General features: G+C 41.7%; 1 protein-coding gene across 10 annotated transcripts in view; it reads right to left on the bottom strand.

Moving 5' to 3' along the window:
• Positions 1-24,759, bottom strand: part of LOC139418157 (neural cell adhesion molecule 1-like) — a 324,778-nt gene that overhangs the window by 43,113 nt on the left and 256,906 nt on the right. For 6 of the 10 annotated variants that reach the window (XM_071167388.1, XM_071167394.1, XM_071167390.1 and 3 more), the window contains exons 9-14: positions 20,843-20,872; positions 15,940-16,090; positions 13,708-13,892; positions 12,985-13,081; positions 11,801-11,968; positions 5,616-5,741 (exon numbers count right to left, since the gene is read on the bottom strand). In XM_071167388.1, the coding sequence (XP_071023489.1) occupies positions 5,616-5,741; positions 11,801-11,968; positions 12,985-13,081; positions 13,708-13,892; positions 15,940-16,090; positions 20,843-20,872 (757 nt within the window). The remainder of the gene's footprint in view (positions 1-5,615; positions 5,742-11,800; positions 11,969-12,984; positions 13,082-13,707; positions 13,893-15,939; positions 16,091-20,842; positions 20,873-24,759) is intronic. The other 4 variants (XM_071167389.1, XM_071167393.1, XM_071167395.1 and 1 more) reach the window with 1 other exon arrangement.

The following is a 24,759-nucleotide window of genomic DNA, read 5'->3' as shown; positions in this document are numbered from 1 at the left end:
TTTGTATTCAGGACAAAAAATGTATTGCTTTGCCCCAACTTTGTTGCAAAACAGGATGTTTTGGAATATTATTAATTCTGTAAGGGCTTCCTTCTGTTCACTCTGTCATTTAGGTTAGTATTGTGGAGTACTACAATGTTGTTGATCCAGTCTCAGTTTTCTCCTGTCACAGCCATTAAACGAACTGTTTTAATTCACTATTGGCCTCATGGTGAACTCCCTGAGCGGTTTCCTTCCTTTGTTTTTACACTGAACAAAAATATAAATGCAACATGTAAGGTGTTTGTCCCATGCTTCATGAGTTGAAATAAAAAAATCACAAAAATGTTCCATACGCACAAAAAAGGTTCTCTCACATTTTGTGCACAAGTTTGTTTACTTCCCTGTTAGTTAGCATGTATCCTTTGCCACGATAATCCATTACCTGTCAGGTAAGGCATATCAAAAAGCTGATTAAACAGCATGATCATTACACAGGGGGGGTGCTGAGTATTTATGTCTGTAATAAAGCCCTTTTGTGGGGAAAAACTAATTCAGATTGGCTGTGGGTGGGTGGGTGGGCGTATGCCCTCCAAGGCCCATCCACGGCTGCATCCCTGCCCAGTCATGTGAAATCCATAGATTAGGGCCTAATTCATTTATTTCAGATGACTGATTTCGTTATATGAACTGCAACTCAGTAAAATCTTTGAAATTGTTGCATTTATATTTTTGTTCTGTATATTTAACCCTTACTTTACCAGCTAAGTTGACTGAGAACCCATTCTCATCTACAGCAACAACCTGGGGAATAGTTACAGGGGAGAGGAGGGGGGATGAATGAGCCAATTGTAAGCTGGGGATGGTTAGGTGGTCATTATGGTATGAAGGACAGATTGGGAATTAAGACCAATAAGTGCCATGGCATCTTTAATGACCACAGAGAGTCAGGACAAAAGGCACCACCTTACACAGGCCAATCATTGCCCTGGGGCATTGGGATATTTTTTATTTTCAGACCAGAGGAAAGAGTGCCTCCTACTGGCCCTCCAATAGCATCTGGGGTCCCATCCAGGGACCAACCAGAATCAACCCTGCTTAGTTTCAGAGAAAAACCAGCAGAGGGATGCAGGGTGCTATGCTGCTCTCTTCGTCGTGACTGATACACCATCCAAAGTGTAATTAATAACTTTACCATGCTCAAAGGGATATTCAATGTCTGCTTTTTTAAAACCCATCTACCAATAGGTGCCCTTCTTTGCGAGGCAATGGAAAACCTCCCTGGTCTTTATGGTTGAATCTGGGTATGAGATTCACTGGGGGACACTGAGGGACAGATACTTGTACAGTATGTGTGGAGTACAGAGATGAGGTAGTCATTCAAAAATCACGTTAAACACTATCCATGCAGCTCATTATGTGACTTTTTTTACTCCTGAACGTATTTAGGCGTGCAATAAAAAGGGGTTTAATACTTATTAACTCAAGACACTTCAGTTTTTCATTTTGAATTACTTTGTTTAAATTCCACTCTGACATTATTGTATTGTATTGTGTTAAAATTATATCCATTTTAAATTCAGGCTGCAATACAACAAAATGTGGAAAAGGAGAAAGGGTATGAACAATTTCTGAAGGCACTGTAACTATTATCAGGAAAAAAAAATCATAGATTTATAGAGCTCATGAGCCGTAAAATAAACATACCTAATCAATGTACCTTATAAATTAGGCATGTTTAGCATTCTGGACAGACTTCAAATAATGTCACAGTACTTTCAAGGTGAGAAAACATTCAGAACATTATGAAATAGAGTAATAGAGAGATATGACTTTAGGTCGCTGTTTATCTGATTAAGGTACTCAATGCTCCAAATCAAGATTAAGTAAAAGGACAAGGCATCCCTTTAGACTTTAGACTGAAAAAAGGGTCTAAGTGGGAACTAAGGGGAACTAAGGTTGGTTGCTACAGAAGCACAGAGGGTGAAAAGCACAGATGGAAGCATGGCAAGAAGCAAAACATAATCAGACTAATTCATGCCTTAAATGTGTTGAATCAGAAGTGAATAAACCTAGAGAAAATAACCTTAACTACCACGTACAGCAACACCGTTCAGCATGACTGACAAACTAGGAGGGAGAAAATAAAAGATGGGGTCGCTTTTCCATTCCAACTCTAATTCCTTCAGTGTTTTTAGATGGCTAACACAGTGTGTGAATCTGGGAAGATTCATATTATGCTATTTTATTATGCAGCTCTTACAAATGAGATCCAGTGACTTAAATGTGTAAAGCGGCCTTAATAAAACATCCCAAAAATAGCGCAATCATAAACTGTTCTGGTAGTAAATGAATCTCTATATTTTCAGATTGAATGTTCCCCCTATGCCCGTGCGACTCTACGCATACAGTGGCTTATGAAAGTATTCACCCCCTTGGCATTTTTCCTATTTTGTTGCTTTACAACCTGGAATTAAAATGTATTTTGGGGGAAGGTTTGTATCATTTGATTTACACAACATGCCTACTACTTTGAAGATGCAAAATATGTTTTTTTATTGTGAAACAAAGAAGAAATAATAAGAAAAAAAAACTGAAAACTTAAGCATGCATAACTATTCACCCCCCCCCAAAGTCAATACTTTGTAGAGCCACCTTTTGCAGCAATTACAGCTGCAAGTCTCTTTGGGTATGTCTCTATAAGCTTGGCACATCTAGCCGCTGAGATTTTTGCCCGTTCTTCAAGGCAAAACTGCTCCAGCTCCTTCAAGTTGAATGGGTTCCGCTGATTCACAGCAATCTTTAAGTCATACCACAGATTCTCAATTGGATTGAGGTCTGGGCTTTGACTAGGCCATTCCAAGACATTTAAATGTTTCCCCTTAAACCACTTGAGTGTTGCTTTAGCAGTATGCTTAGGGTCATTGTCCTGCTGGAAGGTGAACCTCAGTCCCAGTCTCAAATCACTGGAAGACTGAAACAGGTTTCCCTCAAGAATTTCCCCGTATTTATCGCCATCCACCAGTTTCCCAGTTCCTGCCGATGAAAAACATCCCCACAGCATGATGCTGCCACCACCATGCTTCACTGTAGGGATGGTGTTCTTGGGGTGATGAGAGGTGTTGGGTTTGCGCCAGATATAGCATTTTCCTTGATGACCAAAAAGCAATATTTTAGTCTCATCTGACCAGAGTACCTTCTTCCATATGTTTGGGGAGTCTCCCACATGCCTTTTGTCGAACACCAAACATGTTTGCCTATTTTTTTCTGGCCATTCATCCGTAAAGCCAAGCTCTGTGGAGTGTACAGCTTAAAGTGGTCCTACGGACAGATACTCCAATCTCCGCTGTGGAGCTTGCAGCTCCTTCAGCGTTATCTTTGGTCTCTTTGTTGCCTCTCTGATTAATGCCTGGTCCATGAGTTTTGGTGGGCGGCCCTCTCTTGGCAGGTTTGTTGTGGTGCCATATTCTTTCCACTTTTTAATAATGGATTTAATGGTGCTCTGTGGGATGTTCAAAGTTTTGGATATTTTTTTATAACCCAACCCTGATCTGTACTTCTCCACAACTTTTTCCCTGACCTGTACGGAGAGCTCCTTGGTATTCATTGTGCCGCTTGCTTGGTGGTGCCCCTTGCTTAGTTGTGTTTCAGACTCTGGGGCCTTTCAGAACAGGTGTATATATACTGAGATCATGTGACACTTAGATTGCACACAGGTGGACTTTATTTAACTAATTATGTGGCTTCTGAAGGTAGTTGGTTGCACCAGATCTTATTTAGGGGCTTCATAGCAAAGGGGGTGAATACATATGCACACAGCACTTTTCCATGTTTTATTTTTTAGATTTTTTTTAAACAAGTAAAAAAAAAATCATTAGACTTCACCAATTTATACTATTTTGTGAATGTCCATTACATGAAATCCAAATAAAAATATATTTAAATTACAGGTTGTAATGCAACAAAATTTGAAAATCGCCAAGGGGGGTGAATACTTTTGCAAGGCACTGTATAACAACATTTTCACAACCTGGATTTTGGATTCGTCCGTAGGTAGAACTTGCAGAAACAACCTCTTCTTACTTGTGACTGCATCTGAGATTCAGAATATCAAACCCTCAGTGTTGATTTGTCTGAAGATACCGTTAATCTATAGGAATCTTCCATTATACTGACATAGGCACAATGTATTGTTTAACTCCAAATTCACTATGTTTTACAAGTTTTGAAGATCCGGGCAAATTTTTTGCCAATCTTGAAGTTAGTAAGTAATTGCTTAATAATGAACTCTTCAGTGTCCAGACTCATCGTAAATGTGTGTTTTACCAGAACAGGGTAAAACACTGTAGGTTTATGTGTTTGATGTGTGTTCATTTTTTGTGTGTTCATTTTTTGTGTGTTCATGCTCTCCGATTGGTGCACTCACAAGCACACAGTGCCTCTTTACTAACAAATGTGTTAAAGTGCTAGTCACCACTGTGTTGCAGACGACCAAAATATCACTTGGCCAATTTACCTTGACATCTACACAGATTTTTAGTCCACCAAAATAGCAGCCTTAAATTACATTTGTCAAAATTGTTTTTGATGTTGTGTTGTGTAGTGTGAGTGATGCGAGCGTTGTTCCTTTCATTTAATGATTAGTTAGGCATTAGCATGAATTGATCTATCAGATACCTGTCAAGAGAAAATCTCAAAACGACAAAGAATTGTGCTCTGATAACATTTACAGTTGTCATCGTAGATATTGTCTTTCATTGTCCTCATGAAGAGGGACATTGTCCCAAAACAGCTTGCAGAAATGCACGGACTGAAGTTAGCTTCACAATAAATGGAAAAAGTTTGAGTTGTGTACACTGAGAATGCCGACACACAGAGAAAGAGACGAGACAATATATTTTCTGCACCTAGCAAATTATACTCTGAAGGTTGGGAGGGGTGGTATGTGGGGTAGGGAAGGGGGCTGTCTAGCCCTCTAGAAATAACAACATCCCATGGGGACAGAAGGACAAAATACACCAGAACTGGGTAAAACACTGTAGGCCTATGTGTGTGTGTGTGTTTGTGTGTGTGTGTGTGTGTGTGTGTGTGTGTGTGTGTGTGTGTGTGTGTGTGTGTGACAAACACACACAGACACTATGGTCACCAGGACCAGCGAAAGGGAGGACAGAAATTTGGATGGCGACCCCCTTCCACCACCCGTTAGCTGAAAAACGTAGGTCCCCACCCCTCCTTCCCTAACCTTTCTATGAAACCTAACTTAACGTAACAGGCATAAGAGAAACACCTCAGTGGAATTCCCACATCCAGTTTTCAGTGGAAAAGGGAGCTAGGGTGAAAATAGATGTATCCCTGAAAACCGGAACATCCGGTGGTTGGTAACTCCGCTAAGGCTAATGCAAACAGACACACAGGCTGGGGGCAGTTGGCAATGCATCCCTGGAGCGCAGTGGCTGGTCCTTCAAGGAGATCAGAAGGAAGATGCATTATGCATGTGGCGCTGGGAGCTTGGGAGGGATAAGTGGTCGCGGCTGGATGGCTAGACTACACAAGGTGGTGATAGGGAGGAAAAGCATTCGGGTCAGGTGAGTGCTATCTCTCTGCAGGAGGGAACAAGGAAGGAGGAAAGAACTTACGGACTGGCTCTGTCTTGAAGTTCAGAGGAGTGCTGCTCTCGCCCTCACCCTTGCCGTTGATGGCAGACATCTTGACCTCATAGAAGGTCTCGGGCTTCAGGCCAACGATGGTGATCATGCCCAGGCCTGTCGGAAAAAAGGGGGATTTTAGAAAGCTCCATTAAAGACATTGATACAGACCTAGTCACCCGGCTGGCTGATGAAGCCCACTTGTAATGTCTTGGATGGCTCAAGGACAAGGATCATCAACTAGATTCAACCCTGGGCCAATTTTTTGTTGTTGAGTGGATGGTCAGCAGGCCAGACATAATTACAAATCATTTGTAGACTACAAATTGACTGCAAGAAGCCCAAACCGATATAATGTTTGACTAAAACATACTCATTTCAAACCTTGCTTACATTTGTATACGATCACTATACTATGCATAGGAATACTTTGGAATAGATTTCCTACATTAAAATTACTTGGAGCTGATTTGCTGGTGTTTTTACAGTCTTATGTCCCAAAATTGCTCAGAAAACTTTAAGGGCCAAATAAAATTACCCACGGGCCTCCAGTTGGGAAACCTTGCTCTAGGATGAGTGATGCAATGGGAGGCCTCTGCTAAAAGGAGCAGAGGGCAGGACAGAGTGATGGCTGTTATTGTGATCTCCTCTCTGTCGAGGAGCAAGACAGTGTGGTGGAAAAGAGAGTGATCTGAGAGGGGGTATGTTGGCACTGTTTTTTGTGTATGAGCGAGCGTAGAGGCTGGCCCTTGTCTGTTTGAGTGAGTGAGTGGGGAGGTTTATTGCTTGACACTGTGTGTGGGGGGGGAGTGTGTGTGAGGATGCCATATGTTTAGGTTGTCTGTGTTTTGTTTCTGTGTGTGTGTGAATATTTTCTAGTCCATAACTAGGTATCTGTGTGTAGTTGTTGGCAGGCCTTTCACAGTGCAAATGTCTATTGGCAGGCTGTTATGTGTGTGTCTGGGTGCAGAATTGCAGTCACTGGTGTGTGAACCAAGTTGCCTTTAGTTTGGGTGCTTCTGTGTGTGTGTGTGTGTGTGTGTGTGTGTGTGTGTGTGTGTGTGTGTGTGTGTGTGTGTGTGTGTGTGTGTGCGCGCGCATCAGGCTGGGCTGTGACAAGTGGCCCCTGGGTTCTGGGCTGACAGAGCAGCCTGTCAACAATCTGCTGACCAACAGATGTGCCCACATTAGAGTCCTGCATCAGGTTGGATAGCCACGGTTCCCCACAGTTGACCCGCAAAAAAAATCAGCTAGTGGGTGGAATGAAAAAATGATTTCAACCTGCAGGTCAGCTCGCGGTTCAGAAGAATTATATTGCGGGACAGAAACGTTAAATAAAATGTTCACATTTTTACAAACCCAGGAGCTTGTTGTGTTGTGTTGCGAATCACATTCTGTGAGTTTACATACACTTAGGTTGGAGTCATTAAAACTCATTTTTCAACCACTCCACAAATTTATTGTTAACAACTATAGTTTTGGCAAGTCTGTTAGAACATCTACTTTGTGCATGACACAAGTAATTTTTCCAACAACTGTTTACAGACAGATTATTTCACGTATAATTAACTGTATCACAATTCCAGTGGGTCAGAAGTTTACATACACTAAGTTATTGTGTCTTTAAACAGCTTGGAAATTCCAGAAAATTATGTCATGGCTTTAGAAGCTTCTGATAGGCTAATTGACATCATTGAAGTCAATTGGAGGTGTACCTGTGGATGTATTTCAAAGTCTACCTTCAAACGCAGTGCCTCTTTGCTTGACATCATGGGAAAATCAAAAGAAATCAGCCAAGACCTCAGAAAAAAAGTTGTAGACCTCCACAGGTCTGGTTCATCCTTGGGAGCAATTTCCAAACGCCTGAAGGTACCACGTTTATCTGAACAAACAATAGTACGCACCATGGGATCATGGGACCTCACAGCCGTCATACCGCTCAGGAAGGAGACGCATTCTGTCTCCTAGAGATGAACGTACTTTGGTGTGAAAAGTGCAAATCAATAACAGAACAACAGCAAAGGACCTTGTGAAGATGCTGGAGGAAACAGGTACAAAAGTATCTATATCCACAGTAAAACAAGTCATATATCGACATAACCTGAAAGGCCGCTCAGCAAGGAAGAAGCCATTGCTCCAAAATCGGCATAAAAAAGCCAGACTACGGTTTGCAACTGCACATGGGGACAAAGATTGTACGTTTTGGAGAAATGTCCTCTGGTCTGATGAAACAAAAATAGAACTGTTTGGCCATAATTACCATCGTTATGTTTGAAGGAAAAAGGGGGAGGCTTGCAAGCCGAAGAACACCGTCCCAAACGTGAAGCACGGGGGTGGCAGCATCATGTGGGGTGGCAGGGTAGCCTAGTGGTTAGAGCGTTGGACTAGTAACCGAAAGGTTTCATGTTCAAATCCCAGAGCTGACAAGGTACAAATCTGTCGTTCTGCCCCTGAACAGGCAGTTAACCCACTGTTCCTAGGCCGTCATTGAAAATAAGAATTTGTTCTTAACTGACTTTGCTTTGCTGCAGGAGGGACTGGTGCACTTCACGAAATAGATGGCATCAAGAGAAGAACATTTCTGTGGATATAATGAAACAACATCTCAAAACATCAGTCAGGAAGTTAAAGCTTGGTTGCAAATGGGTCTCCCAAATGGACAATGACCCCAAGCATACTTCCAAAATGGCTTAAGGACAACGAAGTCAAGGTATTGGAGTGGCCATCACAAAGCCCTGACCTCAATCCCATAGAAAATTTGTGGGCAGAACTGAAAAGCGTGTGTGAGCAAGGAGGCCTAAACCTGACTCAGTTACACCAGGTCTGTCAGGAGGAATGGACCAAAACTCACCCAACCTATTGTGGAAGGCAACCCTAAACGTTTGGCCAAAGTTTATTAATTTAAAGGTAATGCTACCAAATACTAATTGAGTATTTGTAAACTTCTGAACCACTGGGAATGTGATGAAAGAAATAAAAGCTGAAATAAATCATTCTCTCATTATTTCACATTCCTAAAATAAAGTGGTGATCCTAACTGACCTAAGACAGGGAATTTTTACTCTGATTAAATGTCAGGAATTGTGAAAAACTGAGTTTAAATGTATTTGGCTAATGTGTATGTAAACAACTGTATAGGCTACCAGCCATGCATGCAGTGGATCAGGGAACTGTCTATTATTTGTGTAGTGCTGAAATGTATGTTTCATCCTCCCACGTTAAAATAAGTGTACTTTCCCTGGCTAGCTTAGCTCACAGAAAAATGTCTAACGTAGGATAAATAAAAAGAAAGGTTATGAAATGGACCTACACCATCGTGGAAACAGGTGCTGCACAAGTAAAATCCCCAGTTTGGTTGGGAAGGATTTGGGACTCATTGTGGACAAGGACAACAACCCGGTAGCTGGATACACAGCCAGCAAAAAGTGCAAGCAGGTATTTGTTGACGATAGGCTAATTCAGTTTATTATCAGTTAATTATTACTTTAATTCAGGCTTTCGTTCATTCAGACCTTATGCAGCCATATCAAGTTTAAACCAGTGTGCTGGTCAAAGTTTGAGTGGTAAATAAATGTATTTTTGCTGCCAATATTCGATTCTGGGAATTGTTTATTTCTGCTTCAATTAAACTATTTGATTATCTAAACAATATTGAACGTAAAGGTCTTGTTTTGTTATGTCGTGGGCCCGGTTCCACAAGGGGGCTAAAGTGACTTAGCCCCCTCAGTTCAAACTTTAGCCCCCTCAGTTATAGTCTAGTGTCCCTATATAAAAATAGAAAAAAAGTACAAATTATTGAGTGACAGGTTGGTGGTTTCTCCGCTGCGCTTTGTCAGTGTAATGGACAGCACGCACCGCGATGTGTGTTGGAGGGCTATGGAAAGCCACTGGGCAGTTAGGTATGACTCCTCTCGTTTCCATTAAAAGCGGGGGAAAAAATGCTTTTAAGTGTGCAAAGCTGTCATCAAGGCAAAGGGTGGCTATTTGAATCTCAAATTTAAAATATATTTTGATTTGTTTAACACTTTTTTCCTTGCAACATGATTCCATATGTGTTATGTCATAGTTTTGATGTCTTCACTATTATTCTACAATGTATAAATAGTAAAAATAAAGAAAAAACATTGAATGAGTAGGTGTTCTAAAACGTTTGACCGGTAGTGGGGTCAAATAAACCGTTGAAGCTGCTTTGCTTCAGTCTTAGTTAGCTAGCTGTAAAAAGTGTTCGTGTTGTTAGCCTTAGTCTATTTAGCTAGCTCAAACCATTTAATATGCCACAATGAATATCAGAATGTAGCTTCACCAAAGTACCCACACAAAGGAGGAGAGCGATGAGTAACAGCAGCAGCATCAAACCACAAAGGCCGCTGCCAAGCCCAGCAGTGATGATGCTGCCGAGCTCCAGCTAGCTCCATGTGCAGAGCCTACCCACCCTTCCACAAGCACCATCAGTATAATGGCTCTACAGCCACCTCCGACTGTTCCTGCTGATCTTGGAACAGAGGAGCCAGCCCAGGTTAGTCTAGAATCCTACCCTAGCTGCAGGTTTTATGTCCAAAAACATAAATCATGGATGGGAAACTTTGATAGGGGCGGGGGCCACAAAAAACAGAACTCATCATAAGGGGCCGCAGTGGCTCATGGGTCCTCAGTGGCCCACATCCTTCACCCCCCCCCCCCCCCCCCCACCTTGCGAGAAAAACATTTTAGCAGCCCCCTTTGTGCCAGCGAATATACATTCTTTTTTAGCTTTAATGTTAATTTCCTGCAATTTTGCACATTTTGCCATGGGGCGGAGAAAATATGATTTTATTATATAACTGATGATCAATGGGCCAAGATAACTGATGATCAATGGGTCAATACATGGGTCAAATTTGACCTGTAGGGCGCTTTCCATCGTGCTGATATAGAGCCGCAGAGAGGCTACAGATTTCAAAAACAATCATTTTGGAGTCTCGGCATTTTAACTTTATGTTTACTGTGGTATAGCATAATTATATAAGCAGATTTGAATATAATTCCAATGCAAGAAGCACCAAACATGTGGAGTTTCAACTGTCCCCTTGGTCACTTGATCCTGGCGCCGGGTCTGTTATGTCAGCTATAGGCTTTCATTAGGTAATAAACGTAATTAGAAGGCCCATTTTAACAGAGCAATTTAAGATGTCAATGAGCCGCATCTCATTGTAAAACTAAAAAGATATCATTAATTCATGGCATGGTTTCCTTTTATCCAAATGTTGAAAAGTCATGCAGACAAATCAATTCATGCAGGGAGGGGAATAATCGCTACTACTCCTACTCTGGAGTCATAAAAACAATACTATTTGGCAGGTCACAGATCGGCTCTCGGAACAAATCTTTGCTGGTAGGTCAGGTTGCGGAGAAAAATCTTATGTCGGGTATCAGGTGGGGCTCAGAATTGATGTGGCCGGTGTGGGGCGAGTGTAGCTCCAAAAAATGGACACACGCAGGATTCTAGCCCACATAGACTTCTAGCCCCTGACAGATTTGGCGCGTTGTGCTGCCGCACTGATAATCAAATTCTAATATCTACCCCAATATCCTACATACGTTTTGATGGGCGGCATATAGCCTAGCGGTTAAGAGTGTTGGGCCAGTAAACAAAAGGTCGCTGGTTTGAATCCCGAGCCGGAAAGGAGGAAAAATCTGCTGTTCTACCCTTGAGAAAAGCAATTAACCTCCAACACCAACTGCTCCTCGGGTGCAGTGGATGTGGATTAAGGCAGCCCCCCGCACCTCTATGATTCAGAGGGATTGGGTTAAATGCGGAGGACACATTTTGGTTGAATGCATTCAGTTGCGCAACTGAATAGGTCTCCCCTTTCCCCTTATATTTTATTTACACGTTATTTATCCAGGACCCATTGAGGTGGATTTGTCTCCTCCAAGAGAACACTGGCCAAGACTCAATATGAAAGCTATTGATAATGCTCTGACTCTAGGCTTGTTTCTAAATAAATAAATGCACAAGCCTTATTCAAACTGAATGCTGACGTTCACATTTCTGGCAGGCTTTGATAAACTAGCCTACTCCAGAAACATTTCTGTAGGTATATGGCTCTGGTCTACTGGCAATGTCATTTTGTTCTGGTCTGTCTGTCTGTCTGTCTGTCTGTCTGTCTGTCTGTCTGTCTGTCTGTGAGACTCACCATCCTCTGCGTCGTACTCCCTGCTGGTCCAGTCTTGGCCCTTCATGCGCCACTCGGCCCGATATTTGAGGATGGCAACTCCGCCGCTGGCATCGGGCTCCTCAAACTCTACAACGACTGTACTGGAGAAAGGCTCCACACGCTCAATGGCGGGCGCCGACGGCACATCTACACAACACCACGGAAACATACAGGTTTAATCCTGTCCCTGGAGACCCACAGGATGTGTAGCCAATCAGGATCAAGGATTTCAAGGATTCAACCAATCATAAAGAGAAATGTGCCAGATTCATCCAATCATAGGGCCACATGTGAAGAGATCAGTCAACAACGGTTTCAAGGTGCTGGCAGTCTCATGTTACTACAGGTGACGGGAGCTACAGTACATGTGAAATGCTGTGCCAACTGCAATGGAATAATGCAAATGATATCTTCCAAATCCTTTTGGCAAGTCTCAGGCACTCAAGAACATGTTGGGATGATATTCTGAGAAGCACATGGTTTACTGACACAGGGTGCCTAAAAAACTAGCTTAAAAAACGAGCTTAAAAAATGTAAGCATGGTTCTCCCATTGGTGCACTCACAAGCACACATTGCCACTCTACTAAAAAAGGTGTTAAAGTGCATGTCACCACTGTGTTGCAGACGACAAAAAAAACACTTGGCCAACTACCCATGACATCTGCATTGCTTTATAGTCCGCCAAAATAGCAGCCCTCAATTTGCACTAAACGCCAATATGTCTGAAAACGCCCTGGAAATTATACCCATTATGTTTTTATCACAATGGCACTTCACCTTAACAACTGAAAAGTAACTAATCTTGAAGCTATAAACAGTAAGTCAACCTCCAGATGTGATGTATGAAACTAACAGAGAAAAATACTTGAGGTTTCTAAAGTAAAATCAAGACCAAACTTCACGGTGGGCCTCCGCTGAACTGTTCCAGAAATGGTTGAGACTGCTTGAGGTGTGGCAATGACACTGGGCGGCTCTACTATATGCATTGGATTTTCCTTTCATTTAAATGAAAATACAAACTTCTATTGCTATCTTGGTCCAGCTATACAGTTTCATAATGAATTCACAATCAATTAAACAATAACGAATACATATGAATCTGAATATATCTTGGTGAAATCATTGTGTACAGTATATTACAGAGTAAGCCCTGTTTACTGACCTGCTTGGATGAGGAGGAACTCCTTGGACTCTGTTCCGATTAAGTTGGTGGCTGTGCAGTTGTAGCTTCCAAAGTCATTCTGGGAATCTGGGGTGACCTAGAAGAAGACATAAGATGTCTGCATCAACAACATCTTCTTCCTTCAGTGATCTGATGTACCCCAGACGATAGCAGTGCCTTTTGTTCCTCACCACTTGCACATGTCTTGCTCAATAATTCTCAAGTGGTGGGGGCGGTTGGACCCTCCGGCGGCACCATTAACCAGGCATTTTAGTGTAAATGTACCAGCGGCTCATACAGGCCTCTTTGTGCCACAGAGAGTGTTCTGGGTTCAGGGGACTCGGGGCATGAAACTCACTTTTGAATGGGAAGTCTCACTGCCCGAGATTCAGCACAGCAGGTCATGCATGCTGACTGTGTCTACCCAGGTCCTGGGAACAGACTCAAGGGTTGTGTCCCATATGGCACCCTAATCCCATTATAGTGCACTACTTAGACCAGGGCCCATAGGGTCAAAATTAGTGCACTATAGGGAATAGGGCACCATTTGGGATGCAGAAAATATGTTCTATGTTCTGCTTGAGAAACCCAGTTTGAGCTTGCGTTTTAACATTGTAAATTGTATAACCCAAAAAGTAGTTGTCAATCCCAGGAGGAATGTAACTACTGAGGTTACATCCGTTAGAAAGGCACTTAAACCATCTTAGCCCTATTGTACCATACCTCGAGGTAGCTAATGGCTGGTGTGTTGTAGATCTTGACGTTGGTGGTGTTTGCGCTAGGCAGCTGCTGGCCATCTCTGAACCACACCACCGAGGCCCCCGGATGGGCCAGAACCTCACAGCTGATGTTGGCAGCGTTCCTTTCCCAGGTGTAGACCGTCACTGTGCCCTGGATCTTAGGAGCATCTGCAATGGCACGGGGGGGGGTCACCAGAAGGTCAACACACAGACTTCTGTTTATAAACATACTGCAGCAGACATAGCAACCTGTCTACCACAGACATAAAATCTATAAATAGCTGAAACACTATCCTGAATAAATACTAGAATAATATATTACTAGTACTCAGGGTGTTTTTTTTATTGTTCTGGATACGTCTCCCACAGTAAGCACTATACTAAAAACATTTTACATTAAAAAAGTTGCCCATTCTGTTTTTTGTTTTTTCTATGAGGACATAAGGCTGTATGCATCATATCGTGAGCATAATAACTTTGTGCTACACCATGAAATACAATCACAGAAGCTGCTGTGGTTAGTTGCATTCAAGGAAAAAGTGTTGAGCCAGCAACTCAGTGTAAAAATAACGCTAGATAAGACAGAGGCTGAATCTTCATTCGGTACATGATACATACATTTGTTTTATTATGCAATTTGTGCACCAATGTGAATAGTAAAGCTACCGTGTAAAAAATACTTTTTATTTGTTGGTGTATATGATTCTTGCTTTGCCTTTAAATGGCAAGCATAGATCAACCAGTGGTCAGTAAAACACTTTCACTTAATGCCACTCTATGCACTCTATTTAACCGATTCACTGCAGTTGCTATAGAGCTATCACAATTTATTGATCTAGCACACACCCCTCAAGTGTTTTAGTCAAGCATGTTTTATATTGTAAGAAAGTAACCCTGGGATTCACTGGCCCCACATAAACTGTGTAAAATATTGTACTTCTCTCTAATACGTCCCTGATACTAAGGTCTCCCATGACACTGCTAGGCCTTGGTTCAAGTTCCAACCGTGGGTACTTTATGCTATTGCTGTCCCCAGCTGTTGGGATTGATGGACATCACTAAATCGGCAGATTCTCCATCCCGCTCCCCCTATAAGGCCTTGCTCCTTTTCCGCAATCTCATCCCAGTCTGTGACAAGCCTGTGCCCACGACCCTGCCATTCAATTACTCTAGACTGGACCAGCTAAATGGATTTCTCAAAATAAACCCTGCTTATCGAGAGGAGAGCTAAAACAATCATTGTTTTAATAAGATATTCATGCCAAACAGACTGATGTGCACCGAAAGAGCCAAGGCCAAACAGAAAAGACATTAACACTTTCCTATCGGCACATGGGTAGCACAAACAAAGATCGCACACCACAGATAATGGGAATTGAGTGTCTCAATTGTCTCAATCCTACTATGTGTAGATACTGTCCTGATTGTGCAATCTGGTTGAGTTTAATTTTGGAGGGAGAGAGCTCTGCTCAAGACAAAGCACCTTTTATTTTCACTAATTACTGTGCAACCCTGAACTAACAACCTGATTACCCACTAGCCAGACTCCGGCTAAACGCTAGTCCTCACAATCCTATCAATTGTTTATTGTGATGCTATCTGGCAGATTGCCTGTGTTTGGGGAAAGGGAATTTAATCCAATTAGACGTTCATTATTGGGTACATACTGTATTTTTTTCTCTCTCTTCCTTCTCCATATTCATGAAACATTTGAATGTGCAAAAATGAGATTACGCATGATTTGGCTCTCACTTGCCTGTGCACAGCTCTGTGTTATGTACCGTTAGCTGGCTGTGACTGTAATCTGATGCGTCTGGAACTCATTAACATTGAAATTTACTAGCCCATATTCCGTTTGTAAGCCAGAAAATTCAATTCAATCTTTGGCAAGCCTACAAAGCTGTCCTTACAGAGTTTTAGATACTGTGAACAATCCATTAAAATCTACTGACACAGCAGAAAGGAAAAATCAAAGGGTCAAAGGTCAGGGGTCCATGGCTTCTGGTGTAAAGTGTGTCAAATTCAAGAGTAGGTGTCTTTTGGTAACTTCTGATCTAGCAAGAATTTCTTGGACTATCCCTCTCCAGGACAATCTCATCGATAAAGTATCGTGAGGATTCAGGAAACTTTTGAAGATACTGGTAAAAAATGGTATCAGTGAAAACGGATGTGAGGTGTGATGTGAAAGGTTAATAGAGACAGATAGGTGTCTTACAGCGCACTTCCAGGTACATGGTCTGCTGGTCCTGACCAATGGAGTTGCGGGCAGTGCAGAGGTACTGGCCAGCATCGGTGAACTGCACGTACTTTAGGGTTAGAGAGGACACCCGTGCGTGACTACGCACCATTACGTTCCCATCAAGACTCTACGAGGAAGAAAAGAGAAGAACCACAATGAACACTTTGACTATTTCATGTTTTTGGATTACTTGACCACTCAAGGTGCAACCTTCTTTCTTCGGATTTAAATTATTTTTTTTTCTGTGCACCTGTCGGAATTTGGACAGAATTTCATTTTCCTAGATTTGTCTTTTTCTACACAATTCCTTAACAAAATACTGCCAAATAAAGATGGCAAACATCCACCGGATGTTTTTAGATATTATCTGGGCTGCTTTGCAGGAGGTGGCGGGAAAACCAAACACATCAATAATGGAGCAAATCAATGCAGCAGGTTTTCTAAAAGCATGTCTGAAAACAAATCCAACGGCTATGCTTACAGCTTGCTTTGGGCTTCACACAGCTTCACACCAATAAGCAGAAACACATCTACTTGTTAAGGTACTAACACTCTCTGACTATTTTCTAAACAGCATTCCACACACTTCAGCTTGTGCTTTATTTGAATAATAGATTCAGAATTGATACGTGAGGCCATCCCTATTGTGTTATCTTCTCTGTGTCGTGAGAATGGCTGTGCAGCACTGTAAAAACAGCTGGCTGAGGATCTGAAGAGTGCCCTACAACCTTTTCAAAGGGCAGCATTAATCTTGTGTTAAGGGAATTTTAGAGCAAGCATCTGCTCCTGTGTCTTATGAGCCTGAATATAAATAATGCAGCACATCTAAGTGCAAAGGCTGTTTTCATTTATTCTATGATAAAGAGCTAATTTCATTGACAAAATCAAAATGGTACTGAAACTCAATATGGCATTTAATGGGAAGATTGGTTAATGAATGGCACACACTGATATCAAGGAAAACATGAAAGTTAATTGACCCGTTTTAACCGTTGAGAAGTCTCTTCCCTGACACATTTTAATAGATGTATTAGTCATGCCAGCTGAAACCCTATTAGATAAGCTGTCAAAAGATGTAAGATGTTCATCATGCTCGTACTGTCAGTAGTAGACTTAAACGCATTAAACTAAGTCACGCCATCTTGCAAATGTTTCATGGCAAGCAGGATGCCAGTATCAAAATAGGTGTGGTGACCCCAACAAATGAGTAAAGGGTGCATCATAACTTATCTGGAAGGTCTATGCATCTCACAGTATCACTAAATCAATAGCACTGACATATACATTATTAATCTACATCAATCTAATTATGGGATCAGTTGTGGGGAATAGTCAGCAACTGATCTTCAGGTCAATGTTTCTGAGACAGAACTTGTTTATTACTGTATGTATGACATCATGTAACACCCTTTGGGAGGTCTTCTTAAGTCCACAAATGACTTGTTCAATGGCCAGAGGGGATTTGGTCTGTATCGCACATTTGGAGCTTTGCAATTCAATCTATTCGGTAAGTCGATTTAAGGTGGGATGGCTTAGTCATGATCCAAAGACATTGAGTCCTTTAAATTATAGACAGGCTTTTTGGAGCGTGGATCCCATCCCGTTTATGCCTCACGCTCCATAACCTGTTAGTATGCAGGGCTGTCTACATAGCAGCTTCCTCGCCAAGTAATTGGCGGTAAGCTACACATGCAGGGCCTTTCTCATTACATGTGTTCCGAGGCGGGGGGGAAATGTAATATATATGCAGTGTGGACATTGCTTTACATTGTGAGGGTCGGTCGCACGCTAGCAAAGCTGAGGCACGATTCATGTCACACCTTCCCCTCATGCAGATATTCTTGTGTTGTCACATATCAAGAAGAACAGGAGAGAGAGAGAGTGAGGGAGCTTTGCAAAAGGGAGGCTTTGCAATGTGGTCCCATAATACAATTCTGTGTCTGTGGCTCTTATCTCCTCTAATAAAAAGCGCAGAAGCATCATTCTGCCAACCCCTTTTCTCATTCTAATAAAAGTTCAAGGAAAATAGGATGGCTGGCTGAGCCCAGGAACAAGAGTGAAAAACCCAGCTCGATGTCTCACCAAGCCTTCAGAAACGGTCGTGCCCGCTGGGGATGGGTGTCTTGCTTCTCTCTCAAAAGGTGTCATGTCTGAAGGAGGCCAGACTAGAGTGTGCTACGGACGCCGTGACACACTTACAGTGGGGTTTTGCTAAACTGACCAACTGACCCGTCGTATTGAGGTTGAACCCAGGAAAGCATGGATAAATCCTCTACCCATGGTGCCCATGTCAGTAATCGACACTACCAGCGTACACGAGGCAAATGTTGACTCAAACGATGGTGAAAAGATCAGAGCAGCTTATTCGAAATATCAAAAGCAAAGACATGGTATGACATTATGTGGAATGCAAACTACTTTTCCTACAAACTATGTGTCTATAATACCAGGGACTAAGACAGCTGGAACACTACTGGGCATCTGAAAAGAAGGATTTAGCAACACTAGTTATCTACTGAAGCTACGCTAAAATTAGCTAAGCTGGGAGGGCCAAAATACACTACATAACCAAAGGTATGTGGACACCTGCTCGTCTAAAATCTCATTCCAAAATCTTGGCCATTAATATGGAGTTGGTCCCCCCTTTGTAGCTATAACAGCCTCCACTCTTCTGGGAAGGCTTTCCACGAACATTTCTGAGGGGACTTGCTTCCATTCAGCATTAGTGAGGTTGGGCACTGATGTTGGGCGATTAGGCCTGGCTCGCAGTCGGTGTTCCAAATCATCTCAAAGGTGTTCGAGGTGGTTGAGGTCAGGGTTCTGTGCAGGCGAGTCAAAATCTTCGACAAACCATTTCTGTATGGACTTCGCTTTGTGCACGGGGGCATTGTCATGCTGAAATAGGAAAGGACCCTACCCCAAACTGTTGCCTCAAAGTTGGAAGCACATAATCGTCTAGAATGTCATTGTATGCTGGAGCGTTCAGATTTCCCTTCACTGGAACTTAGGGGCCTAGCCCAAACCATCAAAAACAGCCCCAGACCATTATTCCTCCTCCACCAAACTTTACAGTTGGCACTATGCATTGCAGCAGGTAGCGTTCTCCTGGCATACGCCAAAACCAGATTTGTCCGTCGGACTGTCAGATGGTGAAATGTGATTCACTCCAGCGAATGCGTTTCCACTGCTCCAGAGTCAAATGGCGGCGAGCTTTACGCCACTCCAGCCGACGTTTGGCATTCCGCAAGGTGATCTTAGGCTTGTGTGCGGCTGCTCGGCCATTGAAACCCATTTCATGAAGCTCCTGACAAACAGGTCTTGTGTTGACATTACTTTCAGAGGGAGTTTGGAACTCGGTAGTGAGTGTTGCAACCGAGGACAGATGATTTTTACACGCTACGCGCTTCAGCACTCTGTAGTCCCGTTCTGTGAGCTTGTGGGGCCTACCACTGTCGACACCTTCCTAATAAGTGGTTATGAAACCAACGATATGAGAGGAATTAATGCAAAATGAGGAGGGACTGAACTTGAGGGCAAGCTGCAAATTAGCATTCAGAACATCTAATGTAAAATGGACGTTCAAAAGGAAGCGTCTCATTTCATAAACCCGAATTGGACTTCATTAGTCTGGAATCATTGTTCGTAGACATTTCCACTTCACAATAATACCACTTACAGTTTGACCTGTTGGAAAGGTGGCATCCTATGATGGTTCCACGTTGACATTCATTGAGGTCTTCAGAACGGGCCATTCTACTGCCAATGTTTGTCTATGGAGATTGCATGGCTGTGTGCTTGATTTTATACATCTGTCAGCAACGGGTGCAGCTGAAATAGCCGAATCCACACATTTGAAGGGGTGTCCACATACTTTTGTATGTGTATTAAATTATTGAATTCTGAATTATCAGAATTTCAGTTATGAAGATACAGTATGTTGGCTGTGGGGTGATTATCTAGGCTACATGGCCATCTTCCTGAACTGATACTCAAAACCTAAAAACTGACGTTTGGGTTTTCTGATGTGAATTCATGGTTGGGTGCCAGAGTAAAGATCAACTGAGACCTGAATTAATAATGAAGATGTTATAGATACAAGAAGCTATGTTTTCCAATGAACAGAACTTCAGAGTATTTTTTTTGTACATGCAGTGGGATTCATTAATAACGGCTTGCAAGATGATAACTGGGATTTTTCACCTGTAGTTAAAACTCTGGGAAACGTATTTTCCCCAATCCACACCATTCATATGTCACTGAATCATTCATTATAAACACAGAACACATGTTGATGAATATTCAAACAAAATCAACAGTTATGCCTAATGTGACAGAGATATTGAGATTGTTGAGTAAATGCCTCGGATATTTACCACAAAGGCATAAGCATTTCTTGAATTCTTCTTATATTATTTATTTTTCTTTCTTTCTAACAAGCAGGGGAGTAGCCAATATTAAGGTGCATCTCTATTTTAGGGTTTTCTTGTGCAGTCTACAGCATGGCTGGTTAGTGTTTTCAAAAGGCTCAGCTAGATTGGCTTGGCTTGGTCCACGGCAGAGCAGAGAGTGTTGGCTAATTGAGGTTTTTCAATGTTGCCTGGCTAAACAGGACTCGCAGTCATTGGGACGAGCCTGGCAGTTGCAAATTAGCAATCAGAACATCTAATGTAAAATGGACGTTCAAAAGGAAGCGTCTCATTTCATACTCCCGAATTTGACTTCATTAGTCTGGAATCATATTTGTGGTAGATTTTGGAGAGTTTGAGAAAAGGCTTTGGGGTAAAAAAGACAACACTGATGCTCTGCAGTGAACAGGGTTTGTCTAGATCCAGTGTGAAGCACTGGATCTGGAGTCTGGCTACGTGTTCAGTAGCCATACCTCGAACGTCTCGGGCCGAGTCCAAGAAGCCTGGAGAGGACAAACACACAGGGAACAACACACAAAACAGCGGGAAAAAAAGCCTTTAAAAATTAACCCTCAAACACAAAGCTCAAGACATGCATTGCATTGAAATGCACATGTTAGTTGCTGCTGATACAGGCTGTATTTTACCTGTAGAGGTCCAGTGAAATTAGCTCATGTTCAAAACAAAGATGCATGGGGTTTAATGAGAAAATACATGTTAAAAAAGCGTAAATAAAACATGGCCATGTCCGAAATCTGTCTTGCCTATGACTTACTAAAACTACACACTCTGTACTAATTATTTTACATGCTATTTAGAATGTACTGTTTAGTAAAATTGTATGCAGTAAGCAACAAATATCAACATACTAGACTCACCCAAACTGAGGTGGCGCCATCTAATGCACAACTGTGTTGTTTTCCCGCCATTCATTCATTTTGGTTCTGCATGTCTGGTACAGTCGTGGGTATGAACAGATTATTCTCTACCTCCAAAGCATGCATTGAATTAATACTAAATGAAAGCTGAAAAGAGTATAGCATGCAGCCATTTAAAGCATACTACAGTTCGAAATTGCACATTCTATAAAACAATATATTTTTTCACACTCAAAATGCCTTCATCTTTGAATGCAAGTCTGGGTATTCGGACATGGCCATTTAAACATTTATTTTAGGTGAATAAGCCCTCACCGCCAATGATGACTTATCTAGATTTTGTTTTAAAATTGCCCATTTTACTTTTATTACTTTAACAGCTTCCAACAGCTTCAGCTTTGTCATTTTTAGTTTTCCATCTCATCACAAGCAATAACAAAAACAACACCATCATCATCAACAACCAAAGGACACACACTGGATACGCAGTTTCAAGGCTGGAATAGGATGAAAACGTTTTTTTTTAAGGGGGATTTGTGATATTCCGCATTCTGACAAGGCTGTTCTTTCACCCCATCCCAAAGGTCACCTGCACCACGGGACATGTACGCTGACAAGTGATCAAAATGCCAAACCATGAAAGGAAGCTCTGCAATGCATGATGGGAGGCTCTCTTATTAAGACGCTAAATGCTAATTAATGAAATATGAGGGCATTGACACTAATTTTGAGCAAGACATTGTTTGCCTAATCAGTAGCCAATATTGTTGCTAGGATATTCTACACCTTGATTATTACCTTTAGGTATTAACATTTATACTAATTAAAGTAACATATTTAAAGAACCCCTTATATGAACCTTTCTTCCTAAAATAATTTGTTATACAACCCCTGATGTTTGCTGTATTGAAAGATTGTACAAAAACATTATTTCTTGCCAGGTGGTTTTCATGCAGTCCATTTTAGTTTGAGATACATTAGGAATCAATAGATGAATTCTTTGGTGGAACGTGTCATGATGAATATGCATGCGCAATCTCATAGATTTGATCCACAACTCTGATAAATCAAAAGGGACATGAATGGAAGATGGAGAGAGGTAGGAAGGAACTGGTTCAATGACTGATGACGGAATGACAAAGAACCAATGGAATCTTTGACAGCTTTTATCACAGGAACAGCAGGTTTTTCCCATTACAGAGGGCGGTAAATAAAATCCTCGGTGACACCCAGAAAATAGAGGCAGACAGATACAGAGTGAAAGGGAGGAGATAGACACTGGGGTTAGTGAGCAGTGACAAAGCAATGTTATCCAGGTGGATCATTCGAGTTAGTGGAGGACGGTGTTATAAGTTTTAGACAAGACTGTCATGAATGCACTGTTGACTTGGACTGGTTCCATTGATTTCCACTGATATATGACATTGGGAATTGTAAGTGGCTTGGGATTCTTAATTAAAGTGACTTCCTTCAATCTAGAGTAATACACCTTACCAGAAGGGAAGATGGTCCAGATACGACAATACAATCTAGAATATCAATCAAGTGAAAATAAAACGTTAAGTCAGTTCTATTATTATTAAATGATAAATATAGCATGATAAATATAGTATGATGGAGCATCTCCTGTGATCTCAAGCAAGGGATGGTGGTGTTTCCTACTGACTTCCAGTTATCCATTTCCTCCTGCATGGTCATTGAGGGGAGTGTGAGCTGGGAGGTGTTTTGACACCTTCCTCCACATCATCTTGATGGCTCTGGGGTGAAGTTTCCCCTAGATACAGATCTAGGACCAGCTTCCCCTCCCCTAATACTAAACTTAAATATGTATGGGGAAAATACAAAACTGACAAAAGATCAGAGTCTAGAGTAAACTTCATCATGATGTGCATCCTGCACAGCCAGCCCGTTATAAAGCATTACCCGGCTACTTATTATGGAGTCAAGCATGACTTTTTAGTGAAGGAAATGCTGAAAGACATTCACACATCCTCTTTAAACGTCTAAGCTTCCAGCTACTGGCGCTGTCAAAGAAGCCAAGAGAGCCATCAGCATAAGAAAGCTTCAAGAATGTTATTTGAGCCTGGCAACCACTAGTCCCAGTTCAACTGAGGATAAATGCTAAGTTGGACATTTGCTATCTATTCTGTGTTTGTTGGAATAGCAATATCTTGATGAACTCTATGGGCTTGTGCATACTGCATGCATATGCATTAACCTATGGCCCTGTGGGTTGAATAGAGTATCAGTCGTGTGTTTAAAGCAACATCTCAGGTAGCGAGCCACCATAAAAGTAATTGAGGATTAACAGCAGTGGTTGGTGTTTTGAGTGACGCACAATTCTTCTTTCATAGTGGTTAAGGAGCCATGTTTTAATAGGTGTCCAGTTGTGAGAAGACCTCTTAAAACATGGAGCATATACTGGTGATAAGAGAGGTGTGGAAACAACACAAAACCACAACAGAGCTATAAGAGTGGAAGGGAGAAAGTGAGTGCCTGCAAGGGCTATAGGGCTAGGGGTCTATTTGAAATGTAGCATCTAATGTACGTTTCCTGCAGACAGTCCATCCCACTGAAGAAGATGCAGGGCGTCTTTCATGACAGGCCAAAATCTCAAAACCATCTCTGTTCAAGCCACTTCTCACACTACCACCACCAATAAAATAACTGTCTCCCTGAAAACATTTTATTTTAAATGTAACACTCTCTTCCTTCCTCCTCTAGTCGCTTTTGGTTTCAACTTTTATTCTTGTTGTTCACAGGGCCTCTTTCAGCACTCTCTCTTGTCATCTACATTAAAATGGTTGGATTGTCCATCTAAACCAAAGTAGGGCAGCATGACCCAGATGTAGAATGCTGAGATAACTGTGACTCCCTGAGACTACACACAAGAGAGGCGACTAAGTGTGTTAAGGTACTGTATATTGGGCCTATTAGTAGTTGATGCCACATTATACTAGGTATTGTGAATAAACTGTATGTATATACAGTCCCAGTCAAGAGTTTGGACACACCTACTCATTCCAGGGTTTTTTGTTATTTTTACTATTGTCTACATTGTAGAATAACAGTGAATACATCAACACTATGAAATAACACATATGGAATCATGTAGTAACCAAAAAAGTGTTAAACAAATCAAAATATATTGTAGATTTGAGAATCGTCAAAGTAGCCACCCTTTGCCTTGACGATAGTTTTGCACACTCTTGGCATTCTCTCAACCAGCTTCATGAGGTAGTCACCTGGAATGCATTTCAATTAACAGATGTGCCTTGTTAAAAGTTAATTTGTTGAATTTATTTCCTTCTTAATGCATTTGAGCCAATCAGTTGTATTGTGACAAGGTAGGGGTGGTATACAGAAGATGGCCCTATTTGGTAAAATACCAAGTCCATATTATGGCAAGACCAGCTCAAATAAGTAAAGAGAAACAACAGCCCATCATTACTTTAAGACATGAAGGTTAGTCAATGGGAAAAATGTCAATAACTTTGACAAAAACCATCAAG

This window comes from Oncorhynchus clarkii, chromosome 10, assembly GCF_045791955.1.
Source record: "Oncorhynchus clarkii lewisi isolate Uvic-CL-2024 chromosome 10, UVic_Ocla_1.0, whole genome shotgun sequence".
NCBI lineage: Eukaryota > Metazoa > Chordata > Actinopteri > Salmoniformes > Salmonidae > Oncorhynchus > Oncorhynchus clarkii.
The sequence above is the reverse complement of the archived record's forward strand: the minus strand, read 5'-3'. Positions and strand labels throughout refer to the sequence as shown.